Raw genomic sequence first — 24,938 nt, 5'->3', positions numbered from 1 at the left:
TCCATCGACTGATGAATGGATAAAGAAGATGTGGTGTATATATATATACAATGGAATATCACTCAGCCATCAAAAAGAAATGAAGTCTTGCCATTGGCAGCAATGTAGATGGAGCTACAGTATATTATGCTAAGCGAAAAAAGTCTGAGAAAAACAAATACCATATGATTTCACTCATATATAGAATTTAAGAAACAAAACAGATGAACATATGGGAGTGGGGAAGAGAGAGGGAAACAAACCATAAGAGATCCTTAAATATAGAGAACAACTGAGGGTTGATGGAGGGAGGTGGGTGGGCGATGGGCTTAGATGGATGATGGGTATTAAGGAGGGCATTTGTTATGATGAGCACTGGATGTTATATGTAAGTGATGAATCACTGAATTCTACTCCTGAAACTAATATTATCCTGTATGTTAACGGACTAGAACTTAAATAAAATCATGAAAAAAGAATGTCCTCAATAGAATGCATTCTATTTGGGAGTGATAAGAGTCACAACAAATAATACTTTATTGAATTCTGTTATAGAGGCTGCAGTAATTGAATAAATTCGAATTTATCAGAGACTGATGAGAATTGTAATGGGGAAGAAAGGTATAACACCCACTCTGCATGATGAGTCAGGGGTTCTGGTTGATAATAACACTCTAAATGGGTGTAACCTGACACCAGGTTTCACTAGCTTTGTGGAAGGATACCGGCTGGGAACGTGGCTTATCAGCATAAGATATATCTTAACTGAGAAGCCTTATGTTCATTCAGGTACAGCTTTTATACTCAACCAAGAGTGTACTGAATTGTAAGCGTATGTGGGTGGGTATCAGAGCAGCATAGGAGAGTCTCCTATAGGAAAGGAACCCCTTTTTGTAACAGTCCGTGAGTAGCTTCCAGGTTTCTTTAAGGGTTATACTTGATTTCAAGAGAGATTACCCCTTGGGGAACGTTTTTGTTTTTGTGACAAGCTTTTATAATTAACAGTCTTTCCACTTGTCATTCTTTTCATCAGTTAGGAAGTCATTTTTACAGTAAGTAATGTTGTCTAGTAATACAATTTGACTTAACCCAGTAGTTTAGGTGCTACAAGATAGTATTGAAGGATTTAAACTTATTAACCTTTCTCTCCAGAAGATTTCTTGGAGATTTTTGTGATTATTTTTTTGTGTGTGTGATTTTTTTTTTTTGAAAATGTGTTAATAACTATGGATCTTTTTTTACAGAAACTGCATATATTTAAACAAAAATTTGCATATAATATCATAGGATTCATCATTTTCTCCTGAATTTTCCTTTGAAGGTAGATGATTGTATTTTAATTTCTGGCTAACACATGATTGTTATAGATGATATATATATCACAAGATATAGAGCTGGTGACAGCAGAGTGCATTTTTTGAAATTGTGAGTTGATCAGAGCAAGGGTACTTGTGGGACTACAGGGAAATAAAAATGTTTAGTTGGACAGACTCTGAAAATTTTAGACTGTTTGCCACTTCTTCAACATTTACTTCTGTTGATTGCCTTCCTTCCCCCCACATTCATTTCAACATTCTTTTCTTTCTTAACTTTTGTGAAATCAGTCTCTTTCTTTGTTTTCCCTTTCTCTTGACCCTTAAATTTATATACTGTTTAGAGTTTTCTTTAGCCCTCTTCTTGATTTTCACTTTTGCGTTAAAATCACTTTAGTTATCACATATTTGTTGATGATACTACATCTCTCTGTGCCTTGGGTAGAGCTCCTGACTTCTATTTATTGCATTCTGTTTACATGCCCACCAGAATATTTCACAAACATTAATGGAAAAAAAACAGCCCCAGTTGTGCTCACCTCCACTAACTGTAGTTCTCCTTTGGTATTTCCTGTTTTGTCTATTGGCAGCACCACCCCAAAACTCTCTTCCTCCTGTATTCCACTGCTGTTAAGTCCTTATGTGCATTTTTGTATTTATTCCACAGAGTTGTCCTTTTAAGTCCTAAACAATTCTCCTTTTACAGATGAAGCAACTTAGTCATTTTGTCTCAAAATCACACTGTTCGTATGTGTCAGTGCCTCAGCATAAACCTACGTCTATCAAATACTGGATCTCCTATTTCTTACCACAGTTAGAATACTACTACTCACTTCTGTGACTTTAATCTAAAAAAAATAAGAGTGTGCCTATGGAGTTTAACTACAAGAGTATTTATCGTAGAGTTTATAATAGTCAAAAAATTTTCTAACAATAGAGATTCTGTTTGATCCATTAGAGTGCATTCCATTAAATCCATTATAGTGCATTCACATGGAATGTCATGTGGTCATTATATATTGTTTTAAACCAGTAGTTCTCATTTTGTATAAACAAAGTCATGTGTGGAAACCCAGTGTATGAAATACAATTAAAAAAAAATGTCCTCAGGTACCCTCAGGAAACCCAGTGTATGAAATGTCCTCAGGAAACCCAGTGTATGAAATATAATTTTAAAAAAATGTCCTCAGGTACCATGATGGTGGATGGGGCCAGTCAGGTGCTCCTGGGCTCTGGCCTCACCATCTTGTCCCAGTTGCTCATGTAGGATATGAGCCTCTTCCTCCAATAGTAGGATGAAATATTTTTGGTTGGCAAGTAAGTCGGCTTCCTGGTCTGTTTTGTTATGCTCAGCACATTGCAAACATCCATGGGAAGTGTAGGTTTTTCACAGGCTTAACTCCAAGACTGTTCAGGAGTCCTTGGAACTGTGGTCCATGGTAAAATTTTGCAGCGTTACCAGGAATGTGACAAGGTTGACTATTTAGGCCCTGTAAATGTACAGAAAGAAGTCACACCCTCCTTCAACCAATTTATCAAGGAGACAACTTGAAAGATGGTGGCTCATTCTGCTGCTACCCTCATCACACCTTCCACACGATTAGTCTGGGATTTATGGAACAATTCATTGGCAGAAAATCCAAGTACTATGGACTTCGTGACTCCATAGTAACCATCTATTGCAAAGAGGGCATCCTAGGACTTTTGCAGGTCTTATTCCTTGTCTCCTAGGTGATATCACTTATTTGTGGCTCTGTAACTCACTGGCCTACCTCATCAATAGCTATGCACTGGACAGTGGAGTTTCCACCAGGAGTGAAATGAAGAGTTATTCCCAAGCTGTCACAGGATTTTTTTGCCAGTATATTGACCTGTCCCTCTGTGCTTGTCTTTAATCTTGTGGCTGTCAACAACTGTGTACTAGCTGGTGGGTCTCCTTCCTACTCCCCAATATATACTTCTTGGATAGAGTGCTGGTAATGCTACAAAAAGACAGAAATATGAGCTGAGGAAATAGCTTGTTTTTTCCGGATGGTCCCCTGTAGGAAGACTTATTGTTGTGACCTGAGAATGTCAATTTGAAGATGTGGGGCAGGGACAGTGACATTTCTTTCTTTCTTTTTTTTTTTAAAGGGACTTTTTTTTTTTAATGTTTATTTTTTATTTTTGAGAGACAGAGAGAGACAGCATGAGTGGGAGAGGGGCAAAGAGAGAGGGAGACACAGAACATGAAGCAGGCTCCAGGCTCAGCTGTCAGCACAGAGCCTGATGCCGGGCTTGAACTCACGAGCCGTGAGATCATGACCGGAGCCGAAGTTGGATGCTTAACCAACTGAGCCACCCAGGCGCCCCAACAGTGACATTTCTATAGTCCCAGATGCACGGAGTAATGGGAGAGAATGTTGATTTGTATACAGTGTGGCTGCTTTTTAAATAGTCATTTGATCTTGGAAAAAATGTTTGAAAAGTGTGGAAGCCCCAGAGGGTTTCCTGGACTGCTAGCTGCTTGGTTCTCCAGGGGATGCTATGGTACAGGGTTTGAAATTTTTAATTTTTTCAAGTACAGTTAATGAATTAGGAAAATATTCACAGTATATGAAGTGAAAAGATTACAGTTAACAAAACAATGTGCACATATAGTATATTCCCAGTTTTGCTAAATATATATTTGAATGTACATATCACTAAAAGAATGGAAGGTTACACACCAAAATATGGATGCTAGTTATTCCTTAATTTGGTGATTATGAGTGATTTAAATTTTTTGCACATTTTCAACAATCAATAAGGGCTAGTTTTGTAAAGAGAGACAATAAAAACTCCAGAACGTGTTATTTTTCAAAACATAATAAAAGCAAAAAGAAGTGTAACCAAACCCACTGCCTATTGTTAAATACACACGTACATGTTCCCCCTCCCCTCTGTCTCTGCTGTCTCATATCCAGAGTAAAAGAAGGAAACAGTCCAGTGGCTATTGTGCCTTGAGCATTGGTTTGAAGTCCTTGAGTACCTGTGTTAAGCATAGGGTTAACCTTTTGAACATCAACTTGAATATCGGTGTTACTTTCAGTTGGCCTTTACAGTGTGGATTTATCTTTATTATTTATTTCTTTTTGCTTCTTTTGAGTATATTTTGTTCTTCTCTGAAGTTCTTGAGATGGAAGCTTAGATTATCAAAATGAATCCTTTCCTCTTTTACGAATGTATGCATTCAATGCTATAAATTTTCTCTCAGCGCTGCTTCAGCTGTGTCCCACAAACTTTAATATGTTGTATTTTCATTTTCATTCAATTCAATGCATTTTTTTACATTTTTCTTGAGGCTTTTTCTTTAGTCCATGGATTATTTAGAATGGTGTTGTTTAGTTTCCAAATGTTTAAAGATATTTTTCGCGGGGTAAAGTCCAGAGAAAACTAGATATAAGCTTTTAAGAGTCCTTTATCAATGGAGTCACGCAGGATATACTTAATTCCTCAGCACTAAGTTATGACAACACATGTGAAATGCTCAGTACCCAGGGTTTATATTGGGCACTGTTCAGTGATTCAGTACTCAGGGTTTCTGTTGGGGACTGTGCTTGTAAGTACCCTCTACCTAGCATTCAAAATTTCAGATTATCAGAAAGAAAATGTGTTTTCAACATAACCACATTATTTGCAGAGTTCAGACACAATGAGACGTTCTTATCAGGGAATGATGGGAACCTTCCTGAAATAAGAAGGGCCAATTCTGCAAGCAGGTCTTTCTAATGATAGCAGCCTCAGGCCTGCTATGTTAACTCTTTTCTGCACAAAGGTATATTATAACATGTATTTCCTAAGAAACTAATAGCAACAAATCTATACTTTTTTTTTTTTTTCTTTTTGAGAGAGAGAGAGAGACAGAGACAGAGAGAGAGAGGGAGAGAGAGAACACACAAGCAGGGGAGAGGAGCATAGGGACAAAGCCCAACTTGGGGCCCGATCCCATGAGCCTGGGATCATGAACTGAGTCAAAATCAAGAGTCAGATGCTCAACCGACTGAGCCACCCCAGCACCCCCAAATCTATACATTTTTAAAAAAGCTTTATTGACATATAATTAACATACCATAAGATTTACCCATTTAAAGTGAACAGCACACACACACAAAATAAAGTGAACAGCACAGTGATTTTTAGTATATTTATGGAGTTGTGTAACAATCACCATAATCTAATTTTAGAAAATTTTCTTCACCCCTAAAAGAAACCCCATACCCATGGGCAGTCATTCCCCATTCCTAGCTGCCCACCAAGTTCCCTTGGCTCCTACCTGCAGCCCCCCAGGCAATCCCTAACCCACTCTTTGTCTCTGTGGAACAGATCTATACATTTGACATGTTTCCAACTTCATTTCTTCTTTGATCTTAATGGTTTTGTAAGAAGGTAGTTCAAAAATTGTTCAGAGGCATTTCTCTTTCAGTGTGTGTCAAAGAGTCACATTGTTGATACAGAGCCTTATCAACAGTAATCATCATCAAAATTAGTATTACTTGAGTTAGTGGCATTTACTGAAATAATTCATTATTAAGGCCCTTGTCTCTGGGGTGCTCAGTCAGTTGAGCATCTGATTCTTGGTTTCGGCTCAGGTCATGATCTCAGGGTCATGGGATTGAGTCCCTCATGAGGCTCCGTGCTGAGTGCGGAGCCTGCTTAAGATTCTGTCTCTCTGCCTCTCTCTTTCTCTCTCTCTGTCTCAAATAAAAATAAAATAAAAATAAAGGCCCTTGTCTTTGCAAACTTTGTTCTCACCTTTAAAAAAATATGTTATACTGATCGTTGAGGCCTACCAAGAGAATTTTAATCTTATTACTTGGTTATTGTTTAGTCCTTTAATGGTATCTTTTTGCTGCAAGATAGCTAAGGACTCATAGAAAATTGGGTGAAGTTGGAAAAGGTAGCTGCACTATTGCCATTAGGACGTAGAGGGAAAAAGGTACATACATCGTTAGGAGGGACAGAGCAAAGCGTATTTATAATATATGGCTGGTTTTTCTCTTATATTCTCTAAAGTGGGTGCAATATGCAAGAATAAATAAAAAGTTAATTTGCATGTGAAATTATTAGTTATATTTAAATAATTATAAAAATTCTTTAAAATTGTAGGTGTGCCTGGGTGGCTCGGTCAGTTGAGTGTCTGACTCTTGATTTTGGCTCCAGTCATAGTCTCATGGTTCCTGGGTTTGGGTCCCATGTTGGGCTCTGTGCTTACAGGGTGGAGCCTGCTTGGGATTCTCTCTCTCTCCTTCTTTCTCTGTCCCTCTCCTGCACATTTTTTTAATAGACATTAAAAAAATAAAATTGTAAAAATTGTAAAGCAAAGGGATTTTTTTGTGTTTTTTAGTCATTATATTCATTGAAATCTAGTTCCCTTCCTAACTGAATTAGTAGACAAGCCGTACTACATACTGAGAACCATGGAAGGATATTTGTTTAGTGGTTAAAACACAGAACTTAGTTACCATGAGTTATGTGGTTATTGACTAACTTTGGGTGTGTACTTAAATGTCCAAATCTGTCTAAATTCTTATGCTTTTGAAATATGTTTAATTTTAATGTTAACACATTTGTAAGATTTTTTTGGACATCAGGAATTAACATATTAAGTGATTTGTTTTCAGGGACCAAGTACCAGAGCTCATCGTTACTTATTTGCTTATCTTCCAGGTGATTTTACAGCAAGATGCTGCTCTCCATCGGGATGCTCATGCTGTCAGCCACACAAGTCTATACCATTTTGACTGTCCAGCTCTTTGCATTCTTAAACCTACTACCTGTAGAAGCAGACATTTTAGCAGTAAGTACAGTAAGATTTATTCATGTTTAAAAACATCCCTTAAAGAAGAGCTTTTAAGAAGTCCTAAATGGTAAGACGTTTACCTATGAACATACAGGCACGTGCACATGGTTTTTACTTGGAAGTGGAGGGCTTTACTCATGTTTTTATTGCTTAATATCTAACATAAAATCTCACATACAGTAAGTACTTGATAAATGTTGTTCTTGAGAGTGTGTGCATTTTCTTTTTTTTTTTTTTTTTCTTTTTTTTTTTAACGTTTATTTTTGGGACAGAGAGAGACAGAGCATGAATGGGAGAGGGGCAGAGAGAGAGGGAGACACAGAATCGGAAGCAGGCTCCAGGCTCTGAGCCATCAGCCCAGAGCCTGACGCGGGGCTCGAACTCACGGACCGCGAGATCGTGACCTGAGCTGAAGTCGGACGCTTAACCGACTGAGCCACCCAGGCGCCCCATAGAGTGTGTGCATTTTCAAGAGTGCTCTTGCACACATGAATCTACATGTTGTGTATTTGTATAGAAACTTACTGTTTTTCTTGGTAATTAGCATAACTCTAATGACTTTGATAACAATATTTTTTTAATTTTTAAATTATTTTTTAATTTTTTAAAATTAAATGTTTATTTATTTATTTTTGAGATAGGGTGAGAGAATCCCAAGCAGGCTCTACAGTGTGAGTGCAGAGCCCAGCATGGGGCTGAAACTCACAAACTGTGAGATCATGACCTGAGCCAAAATCAAGAGTCCGATGCTTAGCCAACAGAGCCACCCAGGCGCCCCTGATAACATCACTTTTTTTAATGTTTATTTATTTTTGAGAGACAGAGCCTGAGTCAGGGAGGGGCAGAGAGAGACAGAGACACGGTATCTGAAGCAGGCTCCAGGCCCCGAGCTGTCAGCACTGAGCCTGATGCGGGGCTTGAACTCAAGGACCATGAAATCATGACCTGAGCCAAAGTTAGATGCTTAACCAACCGAGCCACCCCGGTGCCCCAATATTAAAAAGCATTTTTTTAAATTTTGTTTATTTTTGAGAGAGAGAGACAGACAGACAGAATGTGAGCGAGGGAGGGCAGAGAGAGATGGACACACAATCTGAAGCAGGCTCCAGGCTTTGAGCTGTCAGCACAGAGCCCGACACAGGGCTCGAACTTACGAACCGTGAGTTCATGACCTGAGCCAAAGTCGGACACTTAACTGACTGAGCCACCCAGACACCCCTTGATATTTTTAAAAATTATATAAGATGCTTATAGGAAATTTCAACCTCAGATTAATATTAATGAGAAGGGAAGCAGAATGATCTGATCTTTGATGGTAGATAGAAAAGTTTTTAGAAAAGAAGATTGCTCTTCAAAACCTTAGTATTTCTTTCTAGGTTGTTTTACTGTCCTCTGCACTGGGAAGTGTATATATTTCCTGTTTCTCATTTCTTTGAAGCCAGAAAAAGAACTAACTGTGTGTGTATGTATATATGTGTGTCTACACATCTATACTCTAGGTGCTATGCTAAAGATTTATTATTTTAAATTTCTAGGTGCAAGTGATTTGCTTAATGACATTAGGTCACTCTAGAAACAGAAGGGCCAGAATTGTTGCTGACCGAAGCTTGATGTGGTGCTCAGCCATGTTTCTGTATACTGTGGTACTTGTGGAAGTGTTGAGGATCATTGTGGAATTTGGGAGAGCCAGACTGGTTTCTGTATCACAACTTTTGAAGCATAGCAACTCAAATCCCTATGAGATTTCTCACTGTTACCCTCTTTAGTAAGGAACTGGTTGATTAGATTTTTCTGGAATAGTCTAGATGGAGTAGAAGTGGAACCTTGAAGGACTAGGAGTCCATTGATATGCAAATTTCCCTCTAACTTGGTCCCCAGAGTCCTTGGAATAGTCTTGGGATGACTTTTGAAGTGAAGTAGATTTATGGACTGATAGGGAATGAAGTTCTCCATGTCTGGCTTTTCTCCTTTGATTTCTTTTATATTCTCCCCTCCCCTTCCTCTGTTTTTTGTAATATCTGCCACTCCTTTAACTCCCTTCTTTCCTTTTTACCTGAAGTGGATTGTTATTTTATGGTTTAGCTATGTGATGGGTTAAAGGAGCTTCGGTGGACTGCTCTGGGAACTTAACCAGCTGTGTGATCTTAATCAAATTATTTAGCCACTGTAAGTGCTTCTGTTTCTTTATTTGTAAACTGGTATGTTGTAATGATGATTAGATAAGGTAAACTACTTAGAACAGTATCAGACACACAGTAAATGCTTTATCTTTTTTATCTTCATTATATAATCATTCTCCTCATCCTTCACTTACTTCCTCGAGCAGTATATGAGATGGCCCAAGGTGTTTGCTTTTTTGTTAATGGAGAGACAAAATAAAATATTAGGTATAGAAGAACAATTAGTGCTTGCCAGCAGTATTCCGTGTGTTTCAGGCAGGTAAATGTGAAATGTATGTTGATATCATCTAGGGAAGGAACCATCAGAATGGGACTTAAATCTGGTCATTATGCTGACACCAAAGGATAGAAGGCTGACCATGCAGAAATAGCTGGAGGGGAGTAGATTGTGAAGGCAGTAACTAGTAAAAAGAGGAACTAAATATCAAGGCAGAGGAACTAGATCAGTAACACAAGCATCAAAAGGAAATGAGTCAAGAGCAAGAAAATGTTAGCTTTTCCTTTTACGTGAATAAGAGCATCGTGAAATCTGAGTGGAGATTTAAAGAAGTTGGACATCAGATTGGTCCATTTTGGGCTGGTATTAGTATGCTCCTTTTGAAAAGATAAAATTCAGATGATTTTATTTTTGGTGGTTGAATTCTACCATTTGTTACTTCCCTGACAACAGTATTTGTCCAGCTGGTTAGAGTTCTAAGAGAATATGGAGATGCTACTATAGTGTGTTGCTGACTACTCAGTAAGTCCCCTAGATTGTGAGTACCTGGAAGACAGAACTGTGTCTTACTATACTTTGTTTCTGGTGCCGAGTGAGAGTAATATGTAGTAGGAATTCAATAAATGTTTGAACTGATTACTAACTTTCCTTGGAGATTTAATTTTTTCATATTTTCTTTTAATAACATTTATTCCTTGGGACTTGATTTTTTAAAGTTTATTTGAGAGAGAGTGGGTGTGCGCTTGTGGGTGGGGAAGGGGGAGAGAGAGAGAGAGAGAGAGAGAGAGAGAGAGAGAGAAAGAGAAAGAGAATCCCAAGCAGGCTCTGCACTAACAGGGCAGAGCCTGATGTGGGACTCCCATCTCATGAACCGTGAGATCATGACCTGAGCCAAAATCAGGAGTCAGACACGTAATCGACTGAGCCACCTAGGCACCCTGATACTTTAAATGATTATTATTTCTGTTAGCAATTCATCTTCATCATCTTTTATCATATCTCTCTTCTTTGACCCAAAATGAAATGTGACGTTATGAATTATGTAGGTTTGTGTCTAGAAACATGGAGCTTTAGATTTGGCAGAGGCATTACACTTTAGAGATAACCAGATCGATGTGGACTATTCTCAGGTATATAGGCTACAAGTGACTTGTTAGCTTTGAGCTGTGCCATGATCTTACTGAAAAGTAGTACCTATCTTAATGTGGTTTCAGAGAGTCAAACAAGCCGATTTTGGTTTACTCCCAGTCTGCCTTTTGATTCTGTTGTAGGGATTTATTTGTCAGAGAGAATTTACTTCTTGGTAGGTAGTTGTGAGGGTCAGTGGGCAGAGTAAGAGAGAAGCATCCAGTGGTTAGTGGTCTGAATGTATCAGATTATATAGCATGGTTGTTAAGAGCTCCTGCAACAGATTTGAAAACTGAATTGAAATCCAGTTCTGCCGCTCTGTAGTCGCATGACCTTGGACAAATAGCTTCATATCTCTTAAGTCTCCATTTACTTATGAAATGAGACTGTATGAGACACAGTGTGGGGCACTGAGTTAAGAGCCAGCACTCTGGGACCTGATTGCCTGGGTGAGAATCCTGGTTCTTCTGATTTACTAGAGCAAGTTCTTTTCTTTTGTTTAAATTAAATTTTATTTTATTTTTTTAGAGAGAATGAAAGCATGAGCGGTGGAGAGAATCAGAGGGAGAGAGAGAAAGAATCTAAAGTAGGCTCCACGCTCAGTGACATGCTTGATCCCATGACCCTGGGATCATGCCCCAGCTCAAATCAAGAGTCAGACACTCAACCAACTAAGCCACCCAGGTGTCCCTAGAACAAATTTTTGTTAACATTTTGTGGCCAATCTGTAAAATGAGGATGGTAAAATAGTGGCCTACTTTATAAGGTTTTTTTTTTCTTTTTTTTTTTTTTAATGTTTATTTATTTTTGAGACAGAGAGAGACAAAGCATGAATGAGGGAGGGTCAGAGAGAGAGAGGGAGACACAGAATCCGAAGCGGGCCCCAGGCTCTGAGCTGTCAGCACAGAGCCCGATACGGGGCTTGAACTCACGGACTGTGAGATCATGACCTGAGCCGAAGTTGGCTGCTTAACCGACTAAGCCACCCAGGCGCCCCTATAAAGATTTTTTAAGGATTAAATAAATGAACACCTGTTAGGTGTTTAACATGATCTCCTAAATGCTCAATAATTGTTAACATTTGTAACTTTTTAAATTGAATTAAATCTGTTAAGCCTGCTGTTGAAGGAAAGAATTGGTTAAGGAAAAGATTTTTTTGAAAGAAGTGGATTAAAACTAATATATGGCAGTAACTGGAGATGGAATTCCAGAGAGGAGTAACTTTATTTTCTACTTCAGAAATTTTAACAGTGAGCGTTCTTTTTTTTTTTTTTTTTTTAATGTTTATTCATTTATATTGTGAGAGAGAGGGAGAGAGAGAGAGAAAGAGAGTATGCAAGTGTGCATGCATGCACACAAGGAGGGGAGGGGCAGAGAAAGAGGGAGAGAGAGAATCTGAAGCAGGCTCTGCAGTGTTAGCTCAGAGCCTGACTCGGGCCTTGATCTCATGAACCACAAGATCATGACCTGAGCCGAAATGAAGTGTCAGACACTTAACTGACTGAGCCACACCCAGGCACCCCCACAGTGAGCATTTTTTAATTTCATGAGCAGCAGTCCACCCTCCAATACTAAAGTAAAGCACTTTTGTGCTAAAGATGTTTTTGTTTTGTTCATGATAGAAATATTGTTTTCTTTTTAAACAATGTGAGTATAAGAGGCAGTGTGGGACAATCCTTATTTTGCTGTTAAGGAAAGTCAAATGAATTTCAAAACGGATCTCACTCAGTGACCAAACTTATTCCAAGTCCCATTGTTACAAGTATTGTTGCTCAAGCTAGACATTTTATTTCTGAAATTTTAGCCAAAAGAGTGAAACTCCTTAATAATAGGAAGTGATAAGATAAAAAGCTTACTGCAGTTGTAGATTTTCCTTTCCTGGATTTAAAAGTACATTTTTCAAAACAGTACTACTTGCACACATTTGTGTTTTTTCTTTGGTCTATCTATATTGATGTAGATCAATTTCTTTATTTTACAGTAGTGTCTTTGGTCTTGGAAGAGTTAAGTGACTTTCTCAAGTTCAACACTTAAATCAATTGAAGAGAGGTTTCTTACTTGAGAGATTAAAAGATACATGGTGGTAATGGATATAAAAGCCCTTTGTGACTGTAAAGCGCTTTGTGAACCATAGAGCACTCTGCAAATACGAATTCTTGTTACAGTAGGAAATTACCCTGAAACAGTGTTGGCTTCCAAGTATACTGCCAGGCTGACTATCCCAGCGGTAATGGATAGGTTCAGTGACCAAATACAGATGTTTGAATCACACATTTTATTGAATTAACTACAAACATACAACGAGAAGTACAGGTAGAAGATGGGTACGTTAAGACCCTCAGGATAAGATTCAAGCGAAATGCGAGAACCACACAGCTCAAATCCTGTATTAACCGTTATTAGCATACCCAGTCTGTCTTTATGCTACGTCAACTTTCTCTGGTGACGGTGTGGTCACCAGGACCTGAGTTGAGGGTGAGCAAGGGGAATTGACAGATGGAAGGTGTTCAGATCCAAAATTTGTTTGCTTTATTGAAGAGACTTGAGATATTTACATCTGAACGTAGCTATAACTTGTTCTTACCCACAGAACTGTTTTTCTGCATGTCTCTGGCAGACGACACATTAGGCTAGAATGGGGATCACCAATGACTGATTGAGCAAAGCTCTCAGTCTGCATTTGTGACCTAATCCATGCTTTGTGAACATTTAAAGTTGGCTTGATCTGGGGCGCCTAGGTGGCTCAGTCAGTTTAGCATCTGACTCTGGATTTCGTCTCAGATTATGATCCCAGAGTTGTGTGATCGAACCCTGCATTGGCCTCGGCACTCTGAGCATGGATCCTGCTTCTCTCTCTCTCTCTCTCTCTCTCTCTCTCTCTCCCTCTCTCCCTCTCTCCCTCTCTCCCCCTCTCCCCCTCCCTCCCTCCCTCCCTCTCCCTCTCTCCCTCCCTCTCCCTCTCCCTCTCCCCCCCCTCCTCTGCCTCCTCGCCTGCTTGCGAGTGTGTGCACGCTCTCTCAATAAATAAATAAATAAATTCACAATAAAGTTTTGCTTGATCCTTTCGCACTGTCCTTTGCTGTCTATACATAACAATCTCACTTTGTTCCATCTTTTTTACCTATATTCAAAACAATGTGTTCTGTTTTTTTTTTTTTTTCTATTTTTGGCCTACTGTTTACAGAAAGCTGTCTTAACTTCTAATACATCAGGTAAGCATTGCCTGTGTTTCAAAAGTTACTTGTTTACTATCTTTGCCTAGTTTCATCTATCTTCCTTGTTTCTCTGGTTTTCTCTATAGCAGATTAAACATTCTTAAATAACACAACAAACTCATTTAACAATCATCATTACTATTATCTTCTACAATTATAGAGAAACCTTGCTTTGTTTTTCTCTGTTGTGGTAGAGAACTAATAAATATTGTAGTGTAGGAACCTATACCTATAAGGGTAGGCAAATATTTTTTTTTATTGTCAAATTAGCTAACATATAGTGTAGTCTTGGCTTCAGGAGTAGATTCCCATGATTCATCACTTACGTACAGCACCCAGTGCTCATCCCGACAAGTGCCCTCCTCAATGCCCAAAACCCATTTTTCTAGTCCCCCAACCCCCCACCCCCCACCCCCATCAATCCTTAGTTCTCTGTATTTAAAAGTCTCTTATAGTTTGCCTCCCTCTCTGTTTGTGTCTTACTTTTCCTTCCCTTCCCCTATGGTCTTCTGTTAAGTTTCTCAAATTCCACATATGAGTGAAAACATGTGGATCTTTTACAGATCTTTTACCTCTTTGATTAGGTTTATTCCTAAGTATTTTATGGTTCTTGGTGCAACTGTAAAAGGGGTCGATTCCTTGATATCTTTTTCTGTTGTTTCATTCTTGGTGTAAAGAAATACAACCGATTTCTGTATATTGATTTTATATCCTATGACTTTGCTGAATTCATGTATCAGTTCTAACAGTTTTTTTGGTGGAGTCTTGGGTTTTCCATGTAGAGTATCATGTCATCTGCGAAGAGTAAAAGTTTGACTTCTTTGCCAATTTGGATGCCTTTTATTTCATTTTACTGTCTGATTGCTGAGGTGGGACTTCCAACACTATTAAACAGCAGTGGTGAGAGTGGACATCCCTGTCGTGTTCTTGATCTAAGGGGGTAGCTCTCAGTTTTTCCCCGTTGAGGATGATATTAGCTATGGGCCTTTCATATATGGCTTTTATGATGTTAAGGTATGTTCCTTCTATCCTGACTTTCTTGAGGGTTTTTGTTAAGAAAGGATGCTGTATTTTGTCAAATGCTTTTTCTACATATATTGACGGGATCATGTGGTTCTTGTCCTTTCTTGTATTAATGTGATGTATCATGTTGATTGATATGTGAGTACTGAACCAGCCCCACAGCCCAGGAATGAATCCCACTTGATTGTGATGAATAATTCTTTTAATACACTGTTGAATTTGATTTGCTAGTATCTTGTTGAGAATTTTTGCATCTATGTTTGTCAGGGATATTGGCCTGTAATTCTGTTTTTTAGTGGGGTCTTTGTCTGGTTTGGGAATCAAGGTAATGCTGGCTTCATAGAATGTGTCTGGAAGCTTTCCTTCCATTTCTATTTTTTGCAAAAGCTTGAGAAGAATATGTATTAACTCTGCTTTAAATTTCTGGTAGAATTCCCCTGGGAAGCCATCTGGCCCAGGACTCTTATTTGTTGGGAGATTTTTGATAAGCAATTCAATTTCTTCACTGGTTATGCATTTGTTCAAATTTACTATTTATTCCCTTTTGAGTTTTGGTAGGGTATGGGTGTCTAGGAATTTGTCCATTTCTTCCAGATTGTCCAGTTTGTTGGCATATAATTTTTCGTAGTATTCTGTAATAATTGTATTTCTGTGGTGTTGGTTGTGATCTCTTCTCTTTCATTCATGATTTTGTCTGTTTTGGTCCTCTGTCTCCTTTTTGAGAAGTGTGGCGAGGGGGTTATCAATTTTGTTTATTCTTTCAGAAAACCAGCTCTTAGATTCATTGATCTGTTCTCCTGGGTTGTTGTTGTTGTTTTTTGTTTGTTTTTTTTTTTGTTTTTGATTCTATATTGTTTATTTCTGCTCTAATCTTTATTATTTCTCTTCTTCTGCTGGCTTTGGGCTTTCTTTGCTGTTGGCTTTCTAGTTTCTTTAGATTTGAGGTTAGGTTATGTATTTGGGACCTTTCTTGCTTCTTGAGATAGGCCTGAATTGCAATATATTTTCCTCTTAGGACTGCCTTTGCTGCATCCCAAAGGATTTGGACTGTCGTGTTTTCATTTTCATTTGCTTCCATATATTTTTAAATTTCTTCTTTAATTTCCTGGTTGACCCATTTATTCTTTAGTAGGATGTTCTTTAACCTCCCTATATATGGGAGCTTTCCAAATTTTTTCTTGTGGTTTATTTCAAGTTTCATAGCGTTGTGATCTGAAAATACGCATGGTATGATCTCAGTCCTTTTTTATTTGTTGAGGGCTGTTTTGTGACCCAGTATGTGATCTCTTTTGGAGAATGTTCCATGTGCATTCAAGAAGAATGTGTGTTCTGTTTTGTATAAAGAATTCTGAATGTATCTGTTAAGTCCATCTGGTCCAAAGTATCATTCAGAGCTGTTGTTTCCTTATTGATTTTCTGCCTAGATGATCTGTCCATTGTTGTAAGTGAAATATTAAAGTCCCCTATAATAATGATATTATTATCTATATACTTATTTATGTTTGTGATTAATTGATTTATATATTTGGTTGCTCTCGCATTGTGGGTATGAACGTTTACAATCGTTAGCTCTTCTTGATGGATAGATCCCTTAATTATGATATAATGCCCTTCTTCATCTCTTTTTACAGTCTTTGTCATAAAATGTAGTTTGTTTGACATAAGTATGGCTACTCTGGCTTTCTTTCACCATCCAATAGCATGATAGATGGTTCTCCATCCCCTCACTTTCAATCTGCAGGTGTCCTCAGGTGTAAAATACGTCTCTTGTAGTCTTGTAGGCAGCATATAGATGAATCTTATTTTTTGTTTTTGTTTTTGTTTTTTTAATCCATTCTGAAACCCTGTGTCTTTTGACTGGGTCATTTATTTATTCCATCTACATTCAAGTGATTATTGAAAGATATGAATTTAGTGTCATTGTGTTATCTATAGGTTTTGTGCATATGGTGATGTCTCTGGCCCTTTGTAGTTTTTGCTGCTTTACACTCACAGAGTCCCCCTTAGGATTTCCTGCAGGGCTGGTTCAGTGGTCATGAACTCCTTCAGTTTTTGTTTGTCTGGGAAAGGCTTTATCTCTCCTATTCTGAATGACAGCTTTGCTGGATAAAGGATTCTTGGCTGCATATTTCTCCTCTTCAGCACTTTGAATATTTCCTGCCACTCCCTTCTGGCCTGCCAAGTTTCAGTGGACATCTTTGCTACTACCCTTATGTGTCTACCTTGTAGGTTAAGGCCTGTCTGTCCCTAGCTGCTTTCAGAATTCTCTTTGTATTTTGTCAGTTTCACTCTGCTATGTCATGGTTTGACATGTTTTTGTTGATTTTGAAGGAAGTTCTCTGTGCCTCTTGGACTTAGATGCCTGTTTCCTTTCCCAAATTAGGGAATTTCTCAGTTGTAATTTGTTCAGATAAACCTTCTGGCCCTTTGTCTCTCTCTTTTTCTGGAACTCCTATGATGAGGATATTACTTTGTTTCATTGAATCACTTAGAGCTCTAATTCTCCCTTCATGGTCTAGTAATTTCCTTTCCCTCTTTTTTTCAGCTTCATCATTTTCTAGAATTTTATCTTCTATTTCACCTATTCTCTCCTCTGCTTCTTCCATCCTTGTTGTTACTGCATCTAGTTTATTTGCATCTCATTTACAGCATTTCTTAATTCATCATGACTATTAGGTCTTTGATCTCTGCAGCAATAGATTCTAAGCTGTCCTGTATGCTTTTTTCAAGCCCAGCTAACTATTAGTCTTATGACTGTTATTCTAAATTCTTGTTCAGATATATTATTTATATCTGTTTTGAGCAATTCTCTGGCTGTCATTTCTTCCTGAAATTTCTTTTGAGGAGAATTCTTCTGGTTCGTCATTTTGTCGTTTACATTTTGATAGCTTGTTGTATGACCTGCACCTGCGAGTACTACTATATTAAAAAGAAGTCATACCCTGTCCAGGGCCTGGCACTTCGGGTAGCCCTCTGTTGTTGTGTATTTGGCTGCTCTATCCCACTGCTCTTAGTAGTGGATCATTTGGACCTTCTACCAGGTGTGCTTTGATTTGTTCATTGAAGTAACCTTGAAAAAAAGGAAAGGTTGGGGGGGGGGGTTGGTGAACCTTATCCTAAACAAAGAGGAAAATGAAAGGGGTGGGTTAAAAAAAAAAAAAAAAAAAAAAAAAGACCAGGCAGAGAATCAAAGAAACTAACTATAAGGCTTAATCCAGAGAGAGAGGAAAATAAAGAAGGAGATACAGAAAAGGTGTAAAGAGAGTAGAGTAAAACTGCTTGATTAAACAACAACAACAACAACAACAACAACAACAACAAACCAGAACAGAGAAAGAAGAAAGAATGAAAGAAAGAAATATGTATAATAAGAATTGACCAAAAATCAAATCAGAAACTATGAGCCTGATTCCAAAGGGGGAAAAAAAAAGAGGGTAGAAAGAAAAAGAAGGGAAAAAAGAAGAGAAGGAAAGAAAAGAGGAAAAAGAAGACCAGAACACATAAAACAGCAGGACAGTTGTCTGTTGGTGCCTGGGACTGGTGGCTGTGCTGATCTGGAGGAGAGGCAGTCTGGTTCACTCGGTGTCAGTCCTGCTCAAGTAGATAAGCTGTTGCCTGGCATGGAGGGGCGGGGTTTGGTGTAAGCGGTCCCACCTTCACAGGGGGTGGCTGTCCTGTTCTCTGAGGCCCCACTGTGTTGGTGATGGGGAGAAAAATGGCGACACTCCAGTCTCTCATCCCTGCACTGGGTATCTCAAACCACGCTGTTCAGGCAATGCCCACAGAGCAGTGTCAGCAGTCAGCTTGCCCTGCACCACAGTCCCCCCATGTCTCCTAGGCACTCTGCCAGGATTCAAAACCGGATGTTTTAAAGGATCCCACTCTGTGCAAACCTGGTTCTGGGGTAGTGCCACTCTGCCCAGTCAACAAAGGGCCTCTGGCTGGCACCTGCAGGGTTGTTGTCCTTGGAGGGGCAACATATCCTCCTCCCACAGTACTCGAGGAAGGGGACTGTTCTCTCCCAGTGCCCCCTGAGATCCTACCATGCCTGGGGCTGGCTCCCCTCCTCCCCCGGTGCCCACATATGGCAGTGGCTCCAGTCCAGAGAAAGTCCCACACTTTTGAAAATTCCAGTCTTCAGCTCCTAAGACTGTTTATGAAGTGCAAACTGGCACTCTCCCTATTTCTTGTTCCCTGATCTGTGGTCTGGAGGGGGACTTCCAATACCGGACTTCCACAGCCTCTTTTTCTTTCCCTTTTGTCTCTCCACAGAAGGGTTTCCCCCACTCTGTGTCTATGCCACCGTTTTATCTCCCCCAATTCACATACATGCATCTCAGTTCTGCTAAGCTGTGTCCCTCCACCTGTGGAGGTTTTTGTGTCCCTTTGCAAGCTGATTTCGTGGGTGCTCCAAGTGTTCTGACCTCAAAACAGCAGTGTTTGAGGGATGAGGGAAATCCAGGTCCCTATACTTCTCTGCCATTCTAACTCCTCCGAAATGATAATTTCTTAAAAATGATTTGATGCTTCTTTTTTCTCTGGGGAAAAGGCATCTTTCGTAAGCTAGAGCCAGATATCCTGTATATCTCTTCTATTAAATGAGACCCTTTAGAGAAAGTCAGATGGAACTCTTGCAGGAAAATAATCTGTTTAGAAAATTCCTTGCTGGGAGTGGGGGCTCCTGGGTAGCTCAGTCAGTTGAGTGTCTGACTTTGGCTCAGGTCATGATCTCATGGTTTGTGAGTTCAAACCCCACATCGGGCTCTGCTGTCAGGGGAAAGACAGCTTCAGATCCTCTGTCCTCCTCTGTCTCTGCATCTCCTTCACTCCTGCTCTCTCTGTCAAAAATAAATAAACATTAAAAAAAGAAATAAAGAAAATTCCTTGCTAGGAAATTGTGGGAAAAACTCAGGAGGTAGTGAGTGGTTTAATGTTATAGAATTGCTGCTGTTTAATAATTATGTGAAATTAGAATCTAATTTATGCAGTTGTATATGTAGTAAATTGTGTATATTCCTTGCTATTTTAGTGAATGTATGTTTACAAAATTGATTTAATTGTGTTAAGCTGCGTTAGTGGATCAAATTGTGGAAATGACAACTTAAATAACCTTTTTGTTTTTAGTGTTATGTGTAACTTGGTTGTAACTTGATTGTTTTTAATTTTATATTTAGTATAATTTTGAAAATGCATCTCAGACATTTGATGACCTTCCAGCAAGATTTGGTTATAGACTTCCAGCTGAAGGTTTAAAGGTAAGAAAATAGTAATATATGGTAAAAGCACAAGGTATTTAGTAAGGTGATTTTTGTTGCTCATTATTTGTTTAAAGAATGAAAATATTCTTACTATTATCATAAAACCCATACATATTCATTGTAAAGTTTCAGAGTATTCACTTTTTTGGATAATTTAATCATTCTGAACTAGCCACTGTTAACATTTTGGTATGTATTTCTAAACTGTTTTCTAAGATATATGCCCAGTGTGGGTGGGTGTGTGTGTTTATAGATATAAGTGTGTGTATATATTTGTGTAAGTGTTTGCTTATATAATGAATCTGTATTTAACATTGATAGAAACATGCTACTTGGTTTCCAGGCTTTTTGACTTAATTTGCTATCTAGAACATCATTTCATGGTATTAGAGAAGGATCTATGTTTTTATTTGCAGTGGCTAGAAGGTTTTGCATTATCAGGAAATACTATGAATTTTTGAACATTTATTTGTTTAATTTTTCATGTGGATTTTTAAGTTGTCCAGTTTTTGCTATTATAAACAGTGCTATAGTGAATGTCTTCATTTTTTTGTATTTGTCTATTTATTTGCATAAGATACATTTCCAAATGTAGAATTGCTTTGTTATGGAACACATTTAAAATTTTATTGTATATTCCAGATTGCCTTTTGAAAGTTTGGGACAGTTTAGAATCCCACCAATAGTGTTTGATACTGTGTTTTATCCCCATACCCTCTTCAATACTAAATATTACCAAATTTTAGTTAATTGACAAAAAAATCTAATGAGATTGAACATATTAATGTCTTTTGCCCTGTGTGTGTGTGTGTGTGTGTGTGTGTGTGTGTGTGGTGTATGTATGCGTGTGTGTGTGTGTGAATGCGTGCATGTGAATAAGAGAGTGAATTCCCTGTTAATGCTCTTTGCCCATTTTTAAACTAAAATGTCTATCCTTACTGGGGCGCCTGGATGGCTCAGCTGGTTAAGCATCTGACTCTTGATTTCGGATCAGACCATGATCTCATAGTTGTGAGACTGAGCCCTGCATCAGACGGCGCTGACAGCACTATGGAGCCTGCTTGGGATTCTCTTTCTCTCTCTGCCCCTTCCCCCTTTCTCTCTTTCTCTCTCAAAACAAACAAACAAAATGTCTATTCTTACTGATTTCTAAGAATTCTTTATATACTGGAAATATTAATCTATTATTTGCTATATGTGTTTTAGGTCATTTTTTCTGGTTTGTCTTTCATCTTTTAACTTTAAGGTTTCAGTAGTTTTGTTTATGTAGTTAAAAATTGCTATGCTTTCCTTCTACCTCTGGGGTTATGGTTAGAAAGTCCTTCCCCATTACAAGATAATATGAGGCTTTTATGTTATATAAGTTAGAATACATGAAATTGTGTATATATGTACCACAGAATGTTTTCAGGTTGTTCTCTCTTAAAATTCCACTTTTAAGTACCATAAAACTATTATTGTCATTTAGGATGACAGACACCTTTAGGAGGGGCATATTAGTTTTTAGTTTTTTGAAGATTTTAAGTTATTAAAACAAACTCCCAGCATTGTAGGACTATTTCTTACTGTAAAAATATTTAAACAGAAAAGAAGTATATTGAGGAAAAAGGAAAAGCCTGCCATCACCCCTTCCTCATCTATACATATCAATCCCATTTCCCTCTTCAGTGTTAACATCAGGGTGTTATGTGATCTTACAGACCTTCAGATCTTTTTCTGAATATGTGGTGCTTTTTAGTTCAAAATTTATGAACTCAAGAAGTTCTTAAGTGATGACCATTTGTGTATATGAAAGGTTTCTTAATTTTTATAATGGAATCAACTCTAGCTAAAGATGTCCAGAGTATCATATCCTGGAGAAGCAGTTTCCAAATTGTCAGGAACAAAACACAGAACCTCCTTGTAAAAATGGCTTGATAAAGGATTGATGCAGCCACTGACCCCCAAAGCACATCACCTTTTCTCCCATCAGTATGCCTCTGTGGTCTTACTTCAAAACATCCTGCCTCCACTGCCATGCCACCCAAGCTAAAGAAATATCCTTTGCCAGGCTCTTTCTCAAATCTTACACCTTGATTGTTCTATTTGCCTGTAGGCCACATAGTTACTAGCCACGTACTTTAAGTGAAATACTAGCTATGATGGATGCTGGGTAATACGGTTTATAGTTTTTGTTATTGTTTTTATTTTTGTTGTTTTAGTCTACTTTGGGAAGGTAGAATTCATCGTATGGAGAAAGTGGTTTCAGAAAATTTGGGGCACTATGAATGACAGATCTCCACTATAGTGTTAACTCTGAAATTTGATTTCCCCACCTCCCCACACTTAGCATTTGATGTCTAAGAGATTTTTTCACAGCTTTACCTATAGATCTAGCATGTTCCTCGTAAGCACTGCATGGTATTCTGTAATATGAAGGACCATAATTTATTAGCCATTTCCCATGGACAGATATTTTGGTTTCTTATCCAAAATTAAATTATTTCTCTAGGATAGAGGTTTAGAAGTATAATTGAGGAGTCCCTGGGTGTGTTCATCTGAAATTTTCATAGATAAAATAAATTTCGTTTCCAAAAGGCTGTACTAATTTATTCCTATTAACACTGCATGAGAATACTCAATTTTTTAAAAGTTTATTTATTTATTTTGAGAGAGAGAGAGAGAATGTGCCTGTGGTGGTGGCCAGGCGGGGAGGGAGGAGGGGCAGAGAGAGAGGAGAGAGAGAATCCCAAGCAGGGCTTTGCGCTGTCGCTTCAGAGCCTGACTAAGGGCCTTGATCTTACAAACCGTGAGATCATGACCTGAGCCAAAACCAAGAGTTGGATGCGTAACCAACTGAGCCACCCAAGTGCCCCAGAGAATATCCATTTTTCTAAACCCTTTTGCACACTGGATATTACCAGTCTTTTTAACCTTTCCAATCTGATGGGCAAAAAGTATTATTTTGTTGTAATTTGCATTTCTCTGCTTACCAATGATTTTGAGCTGGCATCCTTTCTTTCATTCAGCCTAAGGAGTCGGGCGATCCTTTCACTGAAGAGTCTTTCTTCTTAGTAAGCTTGTTTAAAGAGTTCCATTAACTCCTGATAACCATAGTCTTTTTGGTGCTCCTCTATTACTCTGCTATTGTAAATTCAGTTTACATTTAAAAGATACTTTGACAAAATTGTATATTCACTGTCAAAGAAAGAGTAGTGTTAAATACCTGCCTACTTTTTGCATTGTGACAATATAGGGCAAGCCCAGGAAGTGGCAATAAAGAGAGAATGTTCTAACAAATTGTTGGATCATTATGGACATCTTTTATATTTGCATGGCTGGCTTGACATTGCTCAGAATCAGAATTAACAAATGATAGGCTATTATTGTTTACAAGGAGGACTTGATGGTGATGAAATGGGGATAGCTCGCTGTAGTGAAATGTCTGTAAAACCAATCAAATGTGTTAAAAGTATAAGCAAGTTAATTTAAAAGCACAATATAGTTATTAAGAGATGTGGCTGAGAAATATTTTACTTTTAAACTTTGCTCCCACTTTTAGGTGGGATAGTTTTGGTGGGCATATATTCTATATTCTGTAGGTTTTATGATATTCTTGGATTCTATTATTTATAAGAGATCAGATATTTATAATGTAACACATGTCAGTTGAAATTGTATGTTTACATTCCATTGCTGTATATGCCAATAGTAAGCAAATGGTGTTTAGAGGCTTTTCTATCCCCCTCTGACATTCAAAAAAATATTCAAGTATATAAAAATCAGAAATCCAAAGAAATTTGAGTTTTAATGTAAAAATGAGAATCTTGGATTAAGATATGGCGTGTTAGTATTGTAGTTTTAAAAAAGGGTTTGATATTTTTCCCTGGGGGAAGCTCTGTGTTTTCAGTTACAGAGTTTGATTGGCTGTTTTGGCAGGTACTTTTTAAATTTTTTTAACTTTTTTTTTTAATGTTTAAAGACCCTGTGGCTGTGCCTCAGATCTGAGGAGAAGATATATGGCATCAATATGTTCCCTTAAATCTAAATATCTTGTAGGAGATCTGGCAATGAAATACTGTATGGCGTGGTCATTGTCCAGAGTTAGACATTCACTAAGAATTCATTACTGATAGTTCCCATTAGACTTCTTCTGTTACTCCAAAAATTTATAGTTTCCCCATGCTCTCCACTCCATGCTCATGAGGTCTTTACCCAGAATTATTTGGTGGTGTACTGTAAGATAGGCCTCTATTTTTATCTTTTGAATATGAATAACCAACTATTAGAGCATTGTTGAATAGTCAAGGTTTTATGTATTGATTTGTCATGCTAGCAAGCTGTCTTGCTAGACTCCAGTTTATTATCAATACAGTTGGAGTAATTTAGTTACATATTGAAGGCCAGTCTCAGAAGGATCAAACTTTTCTAGGTTTCTTACTGCTATACTTTTAAGAAGTGACTTCATAAGTAGAGGAGATAATGACGATTACTAAAAAATTCAAAACAAGATTTATCTTTAAGGAAGCCTTAATCAGTAAGCCTAGCATCTGATTTTTTGAGTATAGCTATCAATGGCAAATCTTAATTTCAGCATATTACCTTTTGGGCTACATATACTATGATCATTGTATACGGTATTGTAATCTAGTACTTAGTGTATGTTCTTCGTGTTATGAGGAGAAGACCTAGACGATGAAGGTCTTGGAATGCAAATTTGTCCTTGACTGTATCATTCCCGGTATTGGGAACAAAGGTACAAAATAAAGGGTTTTCCTTATATGACATATGATTTATTTCTCCTGATAATTATTCTTAAATTGGC

General features: G+C 38.0%; 1 protein-coding gene and 1 pseudogene across 5 annotated transcripts in view; both read left to right on the top strand.

Moving 5' to 3' along the window:
* The window catches only part of RNF13 (ring finger protein 13), a 163,056-nt gene that overhangs the window by 19,708 nt on the left and 118,410 nt on the right, over positions 1 to 24,938 (top strand). For 3 of the 5 annotated variants that reach the window (XM_060638929.2, XM_060638931.2, XM_060638928.2), the window contains exons 2-3: positions 6,981 to 7,110; positions 20,051 to 20,131. In XM_060638929.2, coding sequence (XP_060494912.1) covers positions 6,997 to 7,110; positions 20,051 to 20,131 — 195 coding nt within the window. In that variant the 5' untranslated portion in view covers positions 6,981 to 6,996. Of the gene's footprint in view, positions 1 to 1,223; positions 1,301 to 6,980; positions 7,111 to 20,050; positions 20,132 to 24,938 lie in introns of those variants that run through there. The other 2 variants (XM_060638930.2, XM_060638934.2) reach the window with 2 other exon arrangements.
* On the top strand, positions 1,322 to 5,146 carry LOC132683227 (mitochondrial carrier homolog 2 pseudogene; annotated as a pseudogene).

This window comes from Panthera onca, chromosome C2, assembly GCF_046562875.1.
Source record: "Panthera onca isolate mPanOnc1 chromosome C2, mPanOnc1 haplotype 2, whole genome shotgun sequence".
Classification (NCBI taxonomy): Eukaryota; Metazoa; Chordata; class Mammalia; order Carnivora; family Felidae; genus Panthera; species Panthera onca.
Note: the sequence above shows the minus strand (reverse complement) of the source record. Positions and strands in the feature narration are given on the sequence as shown.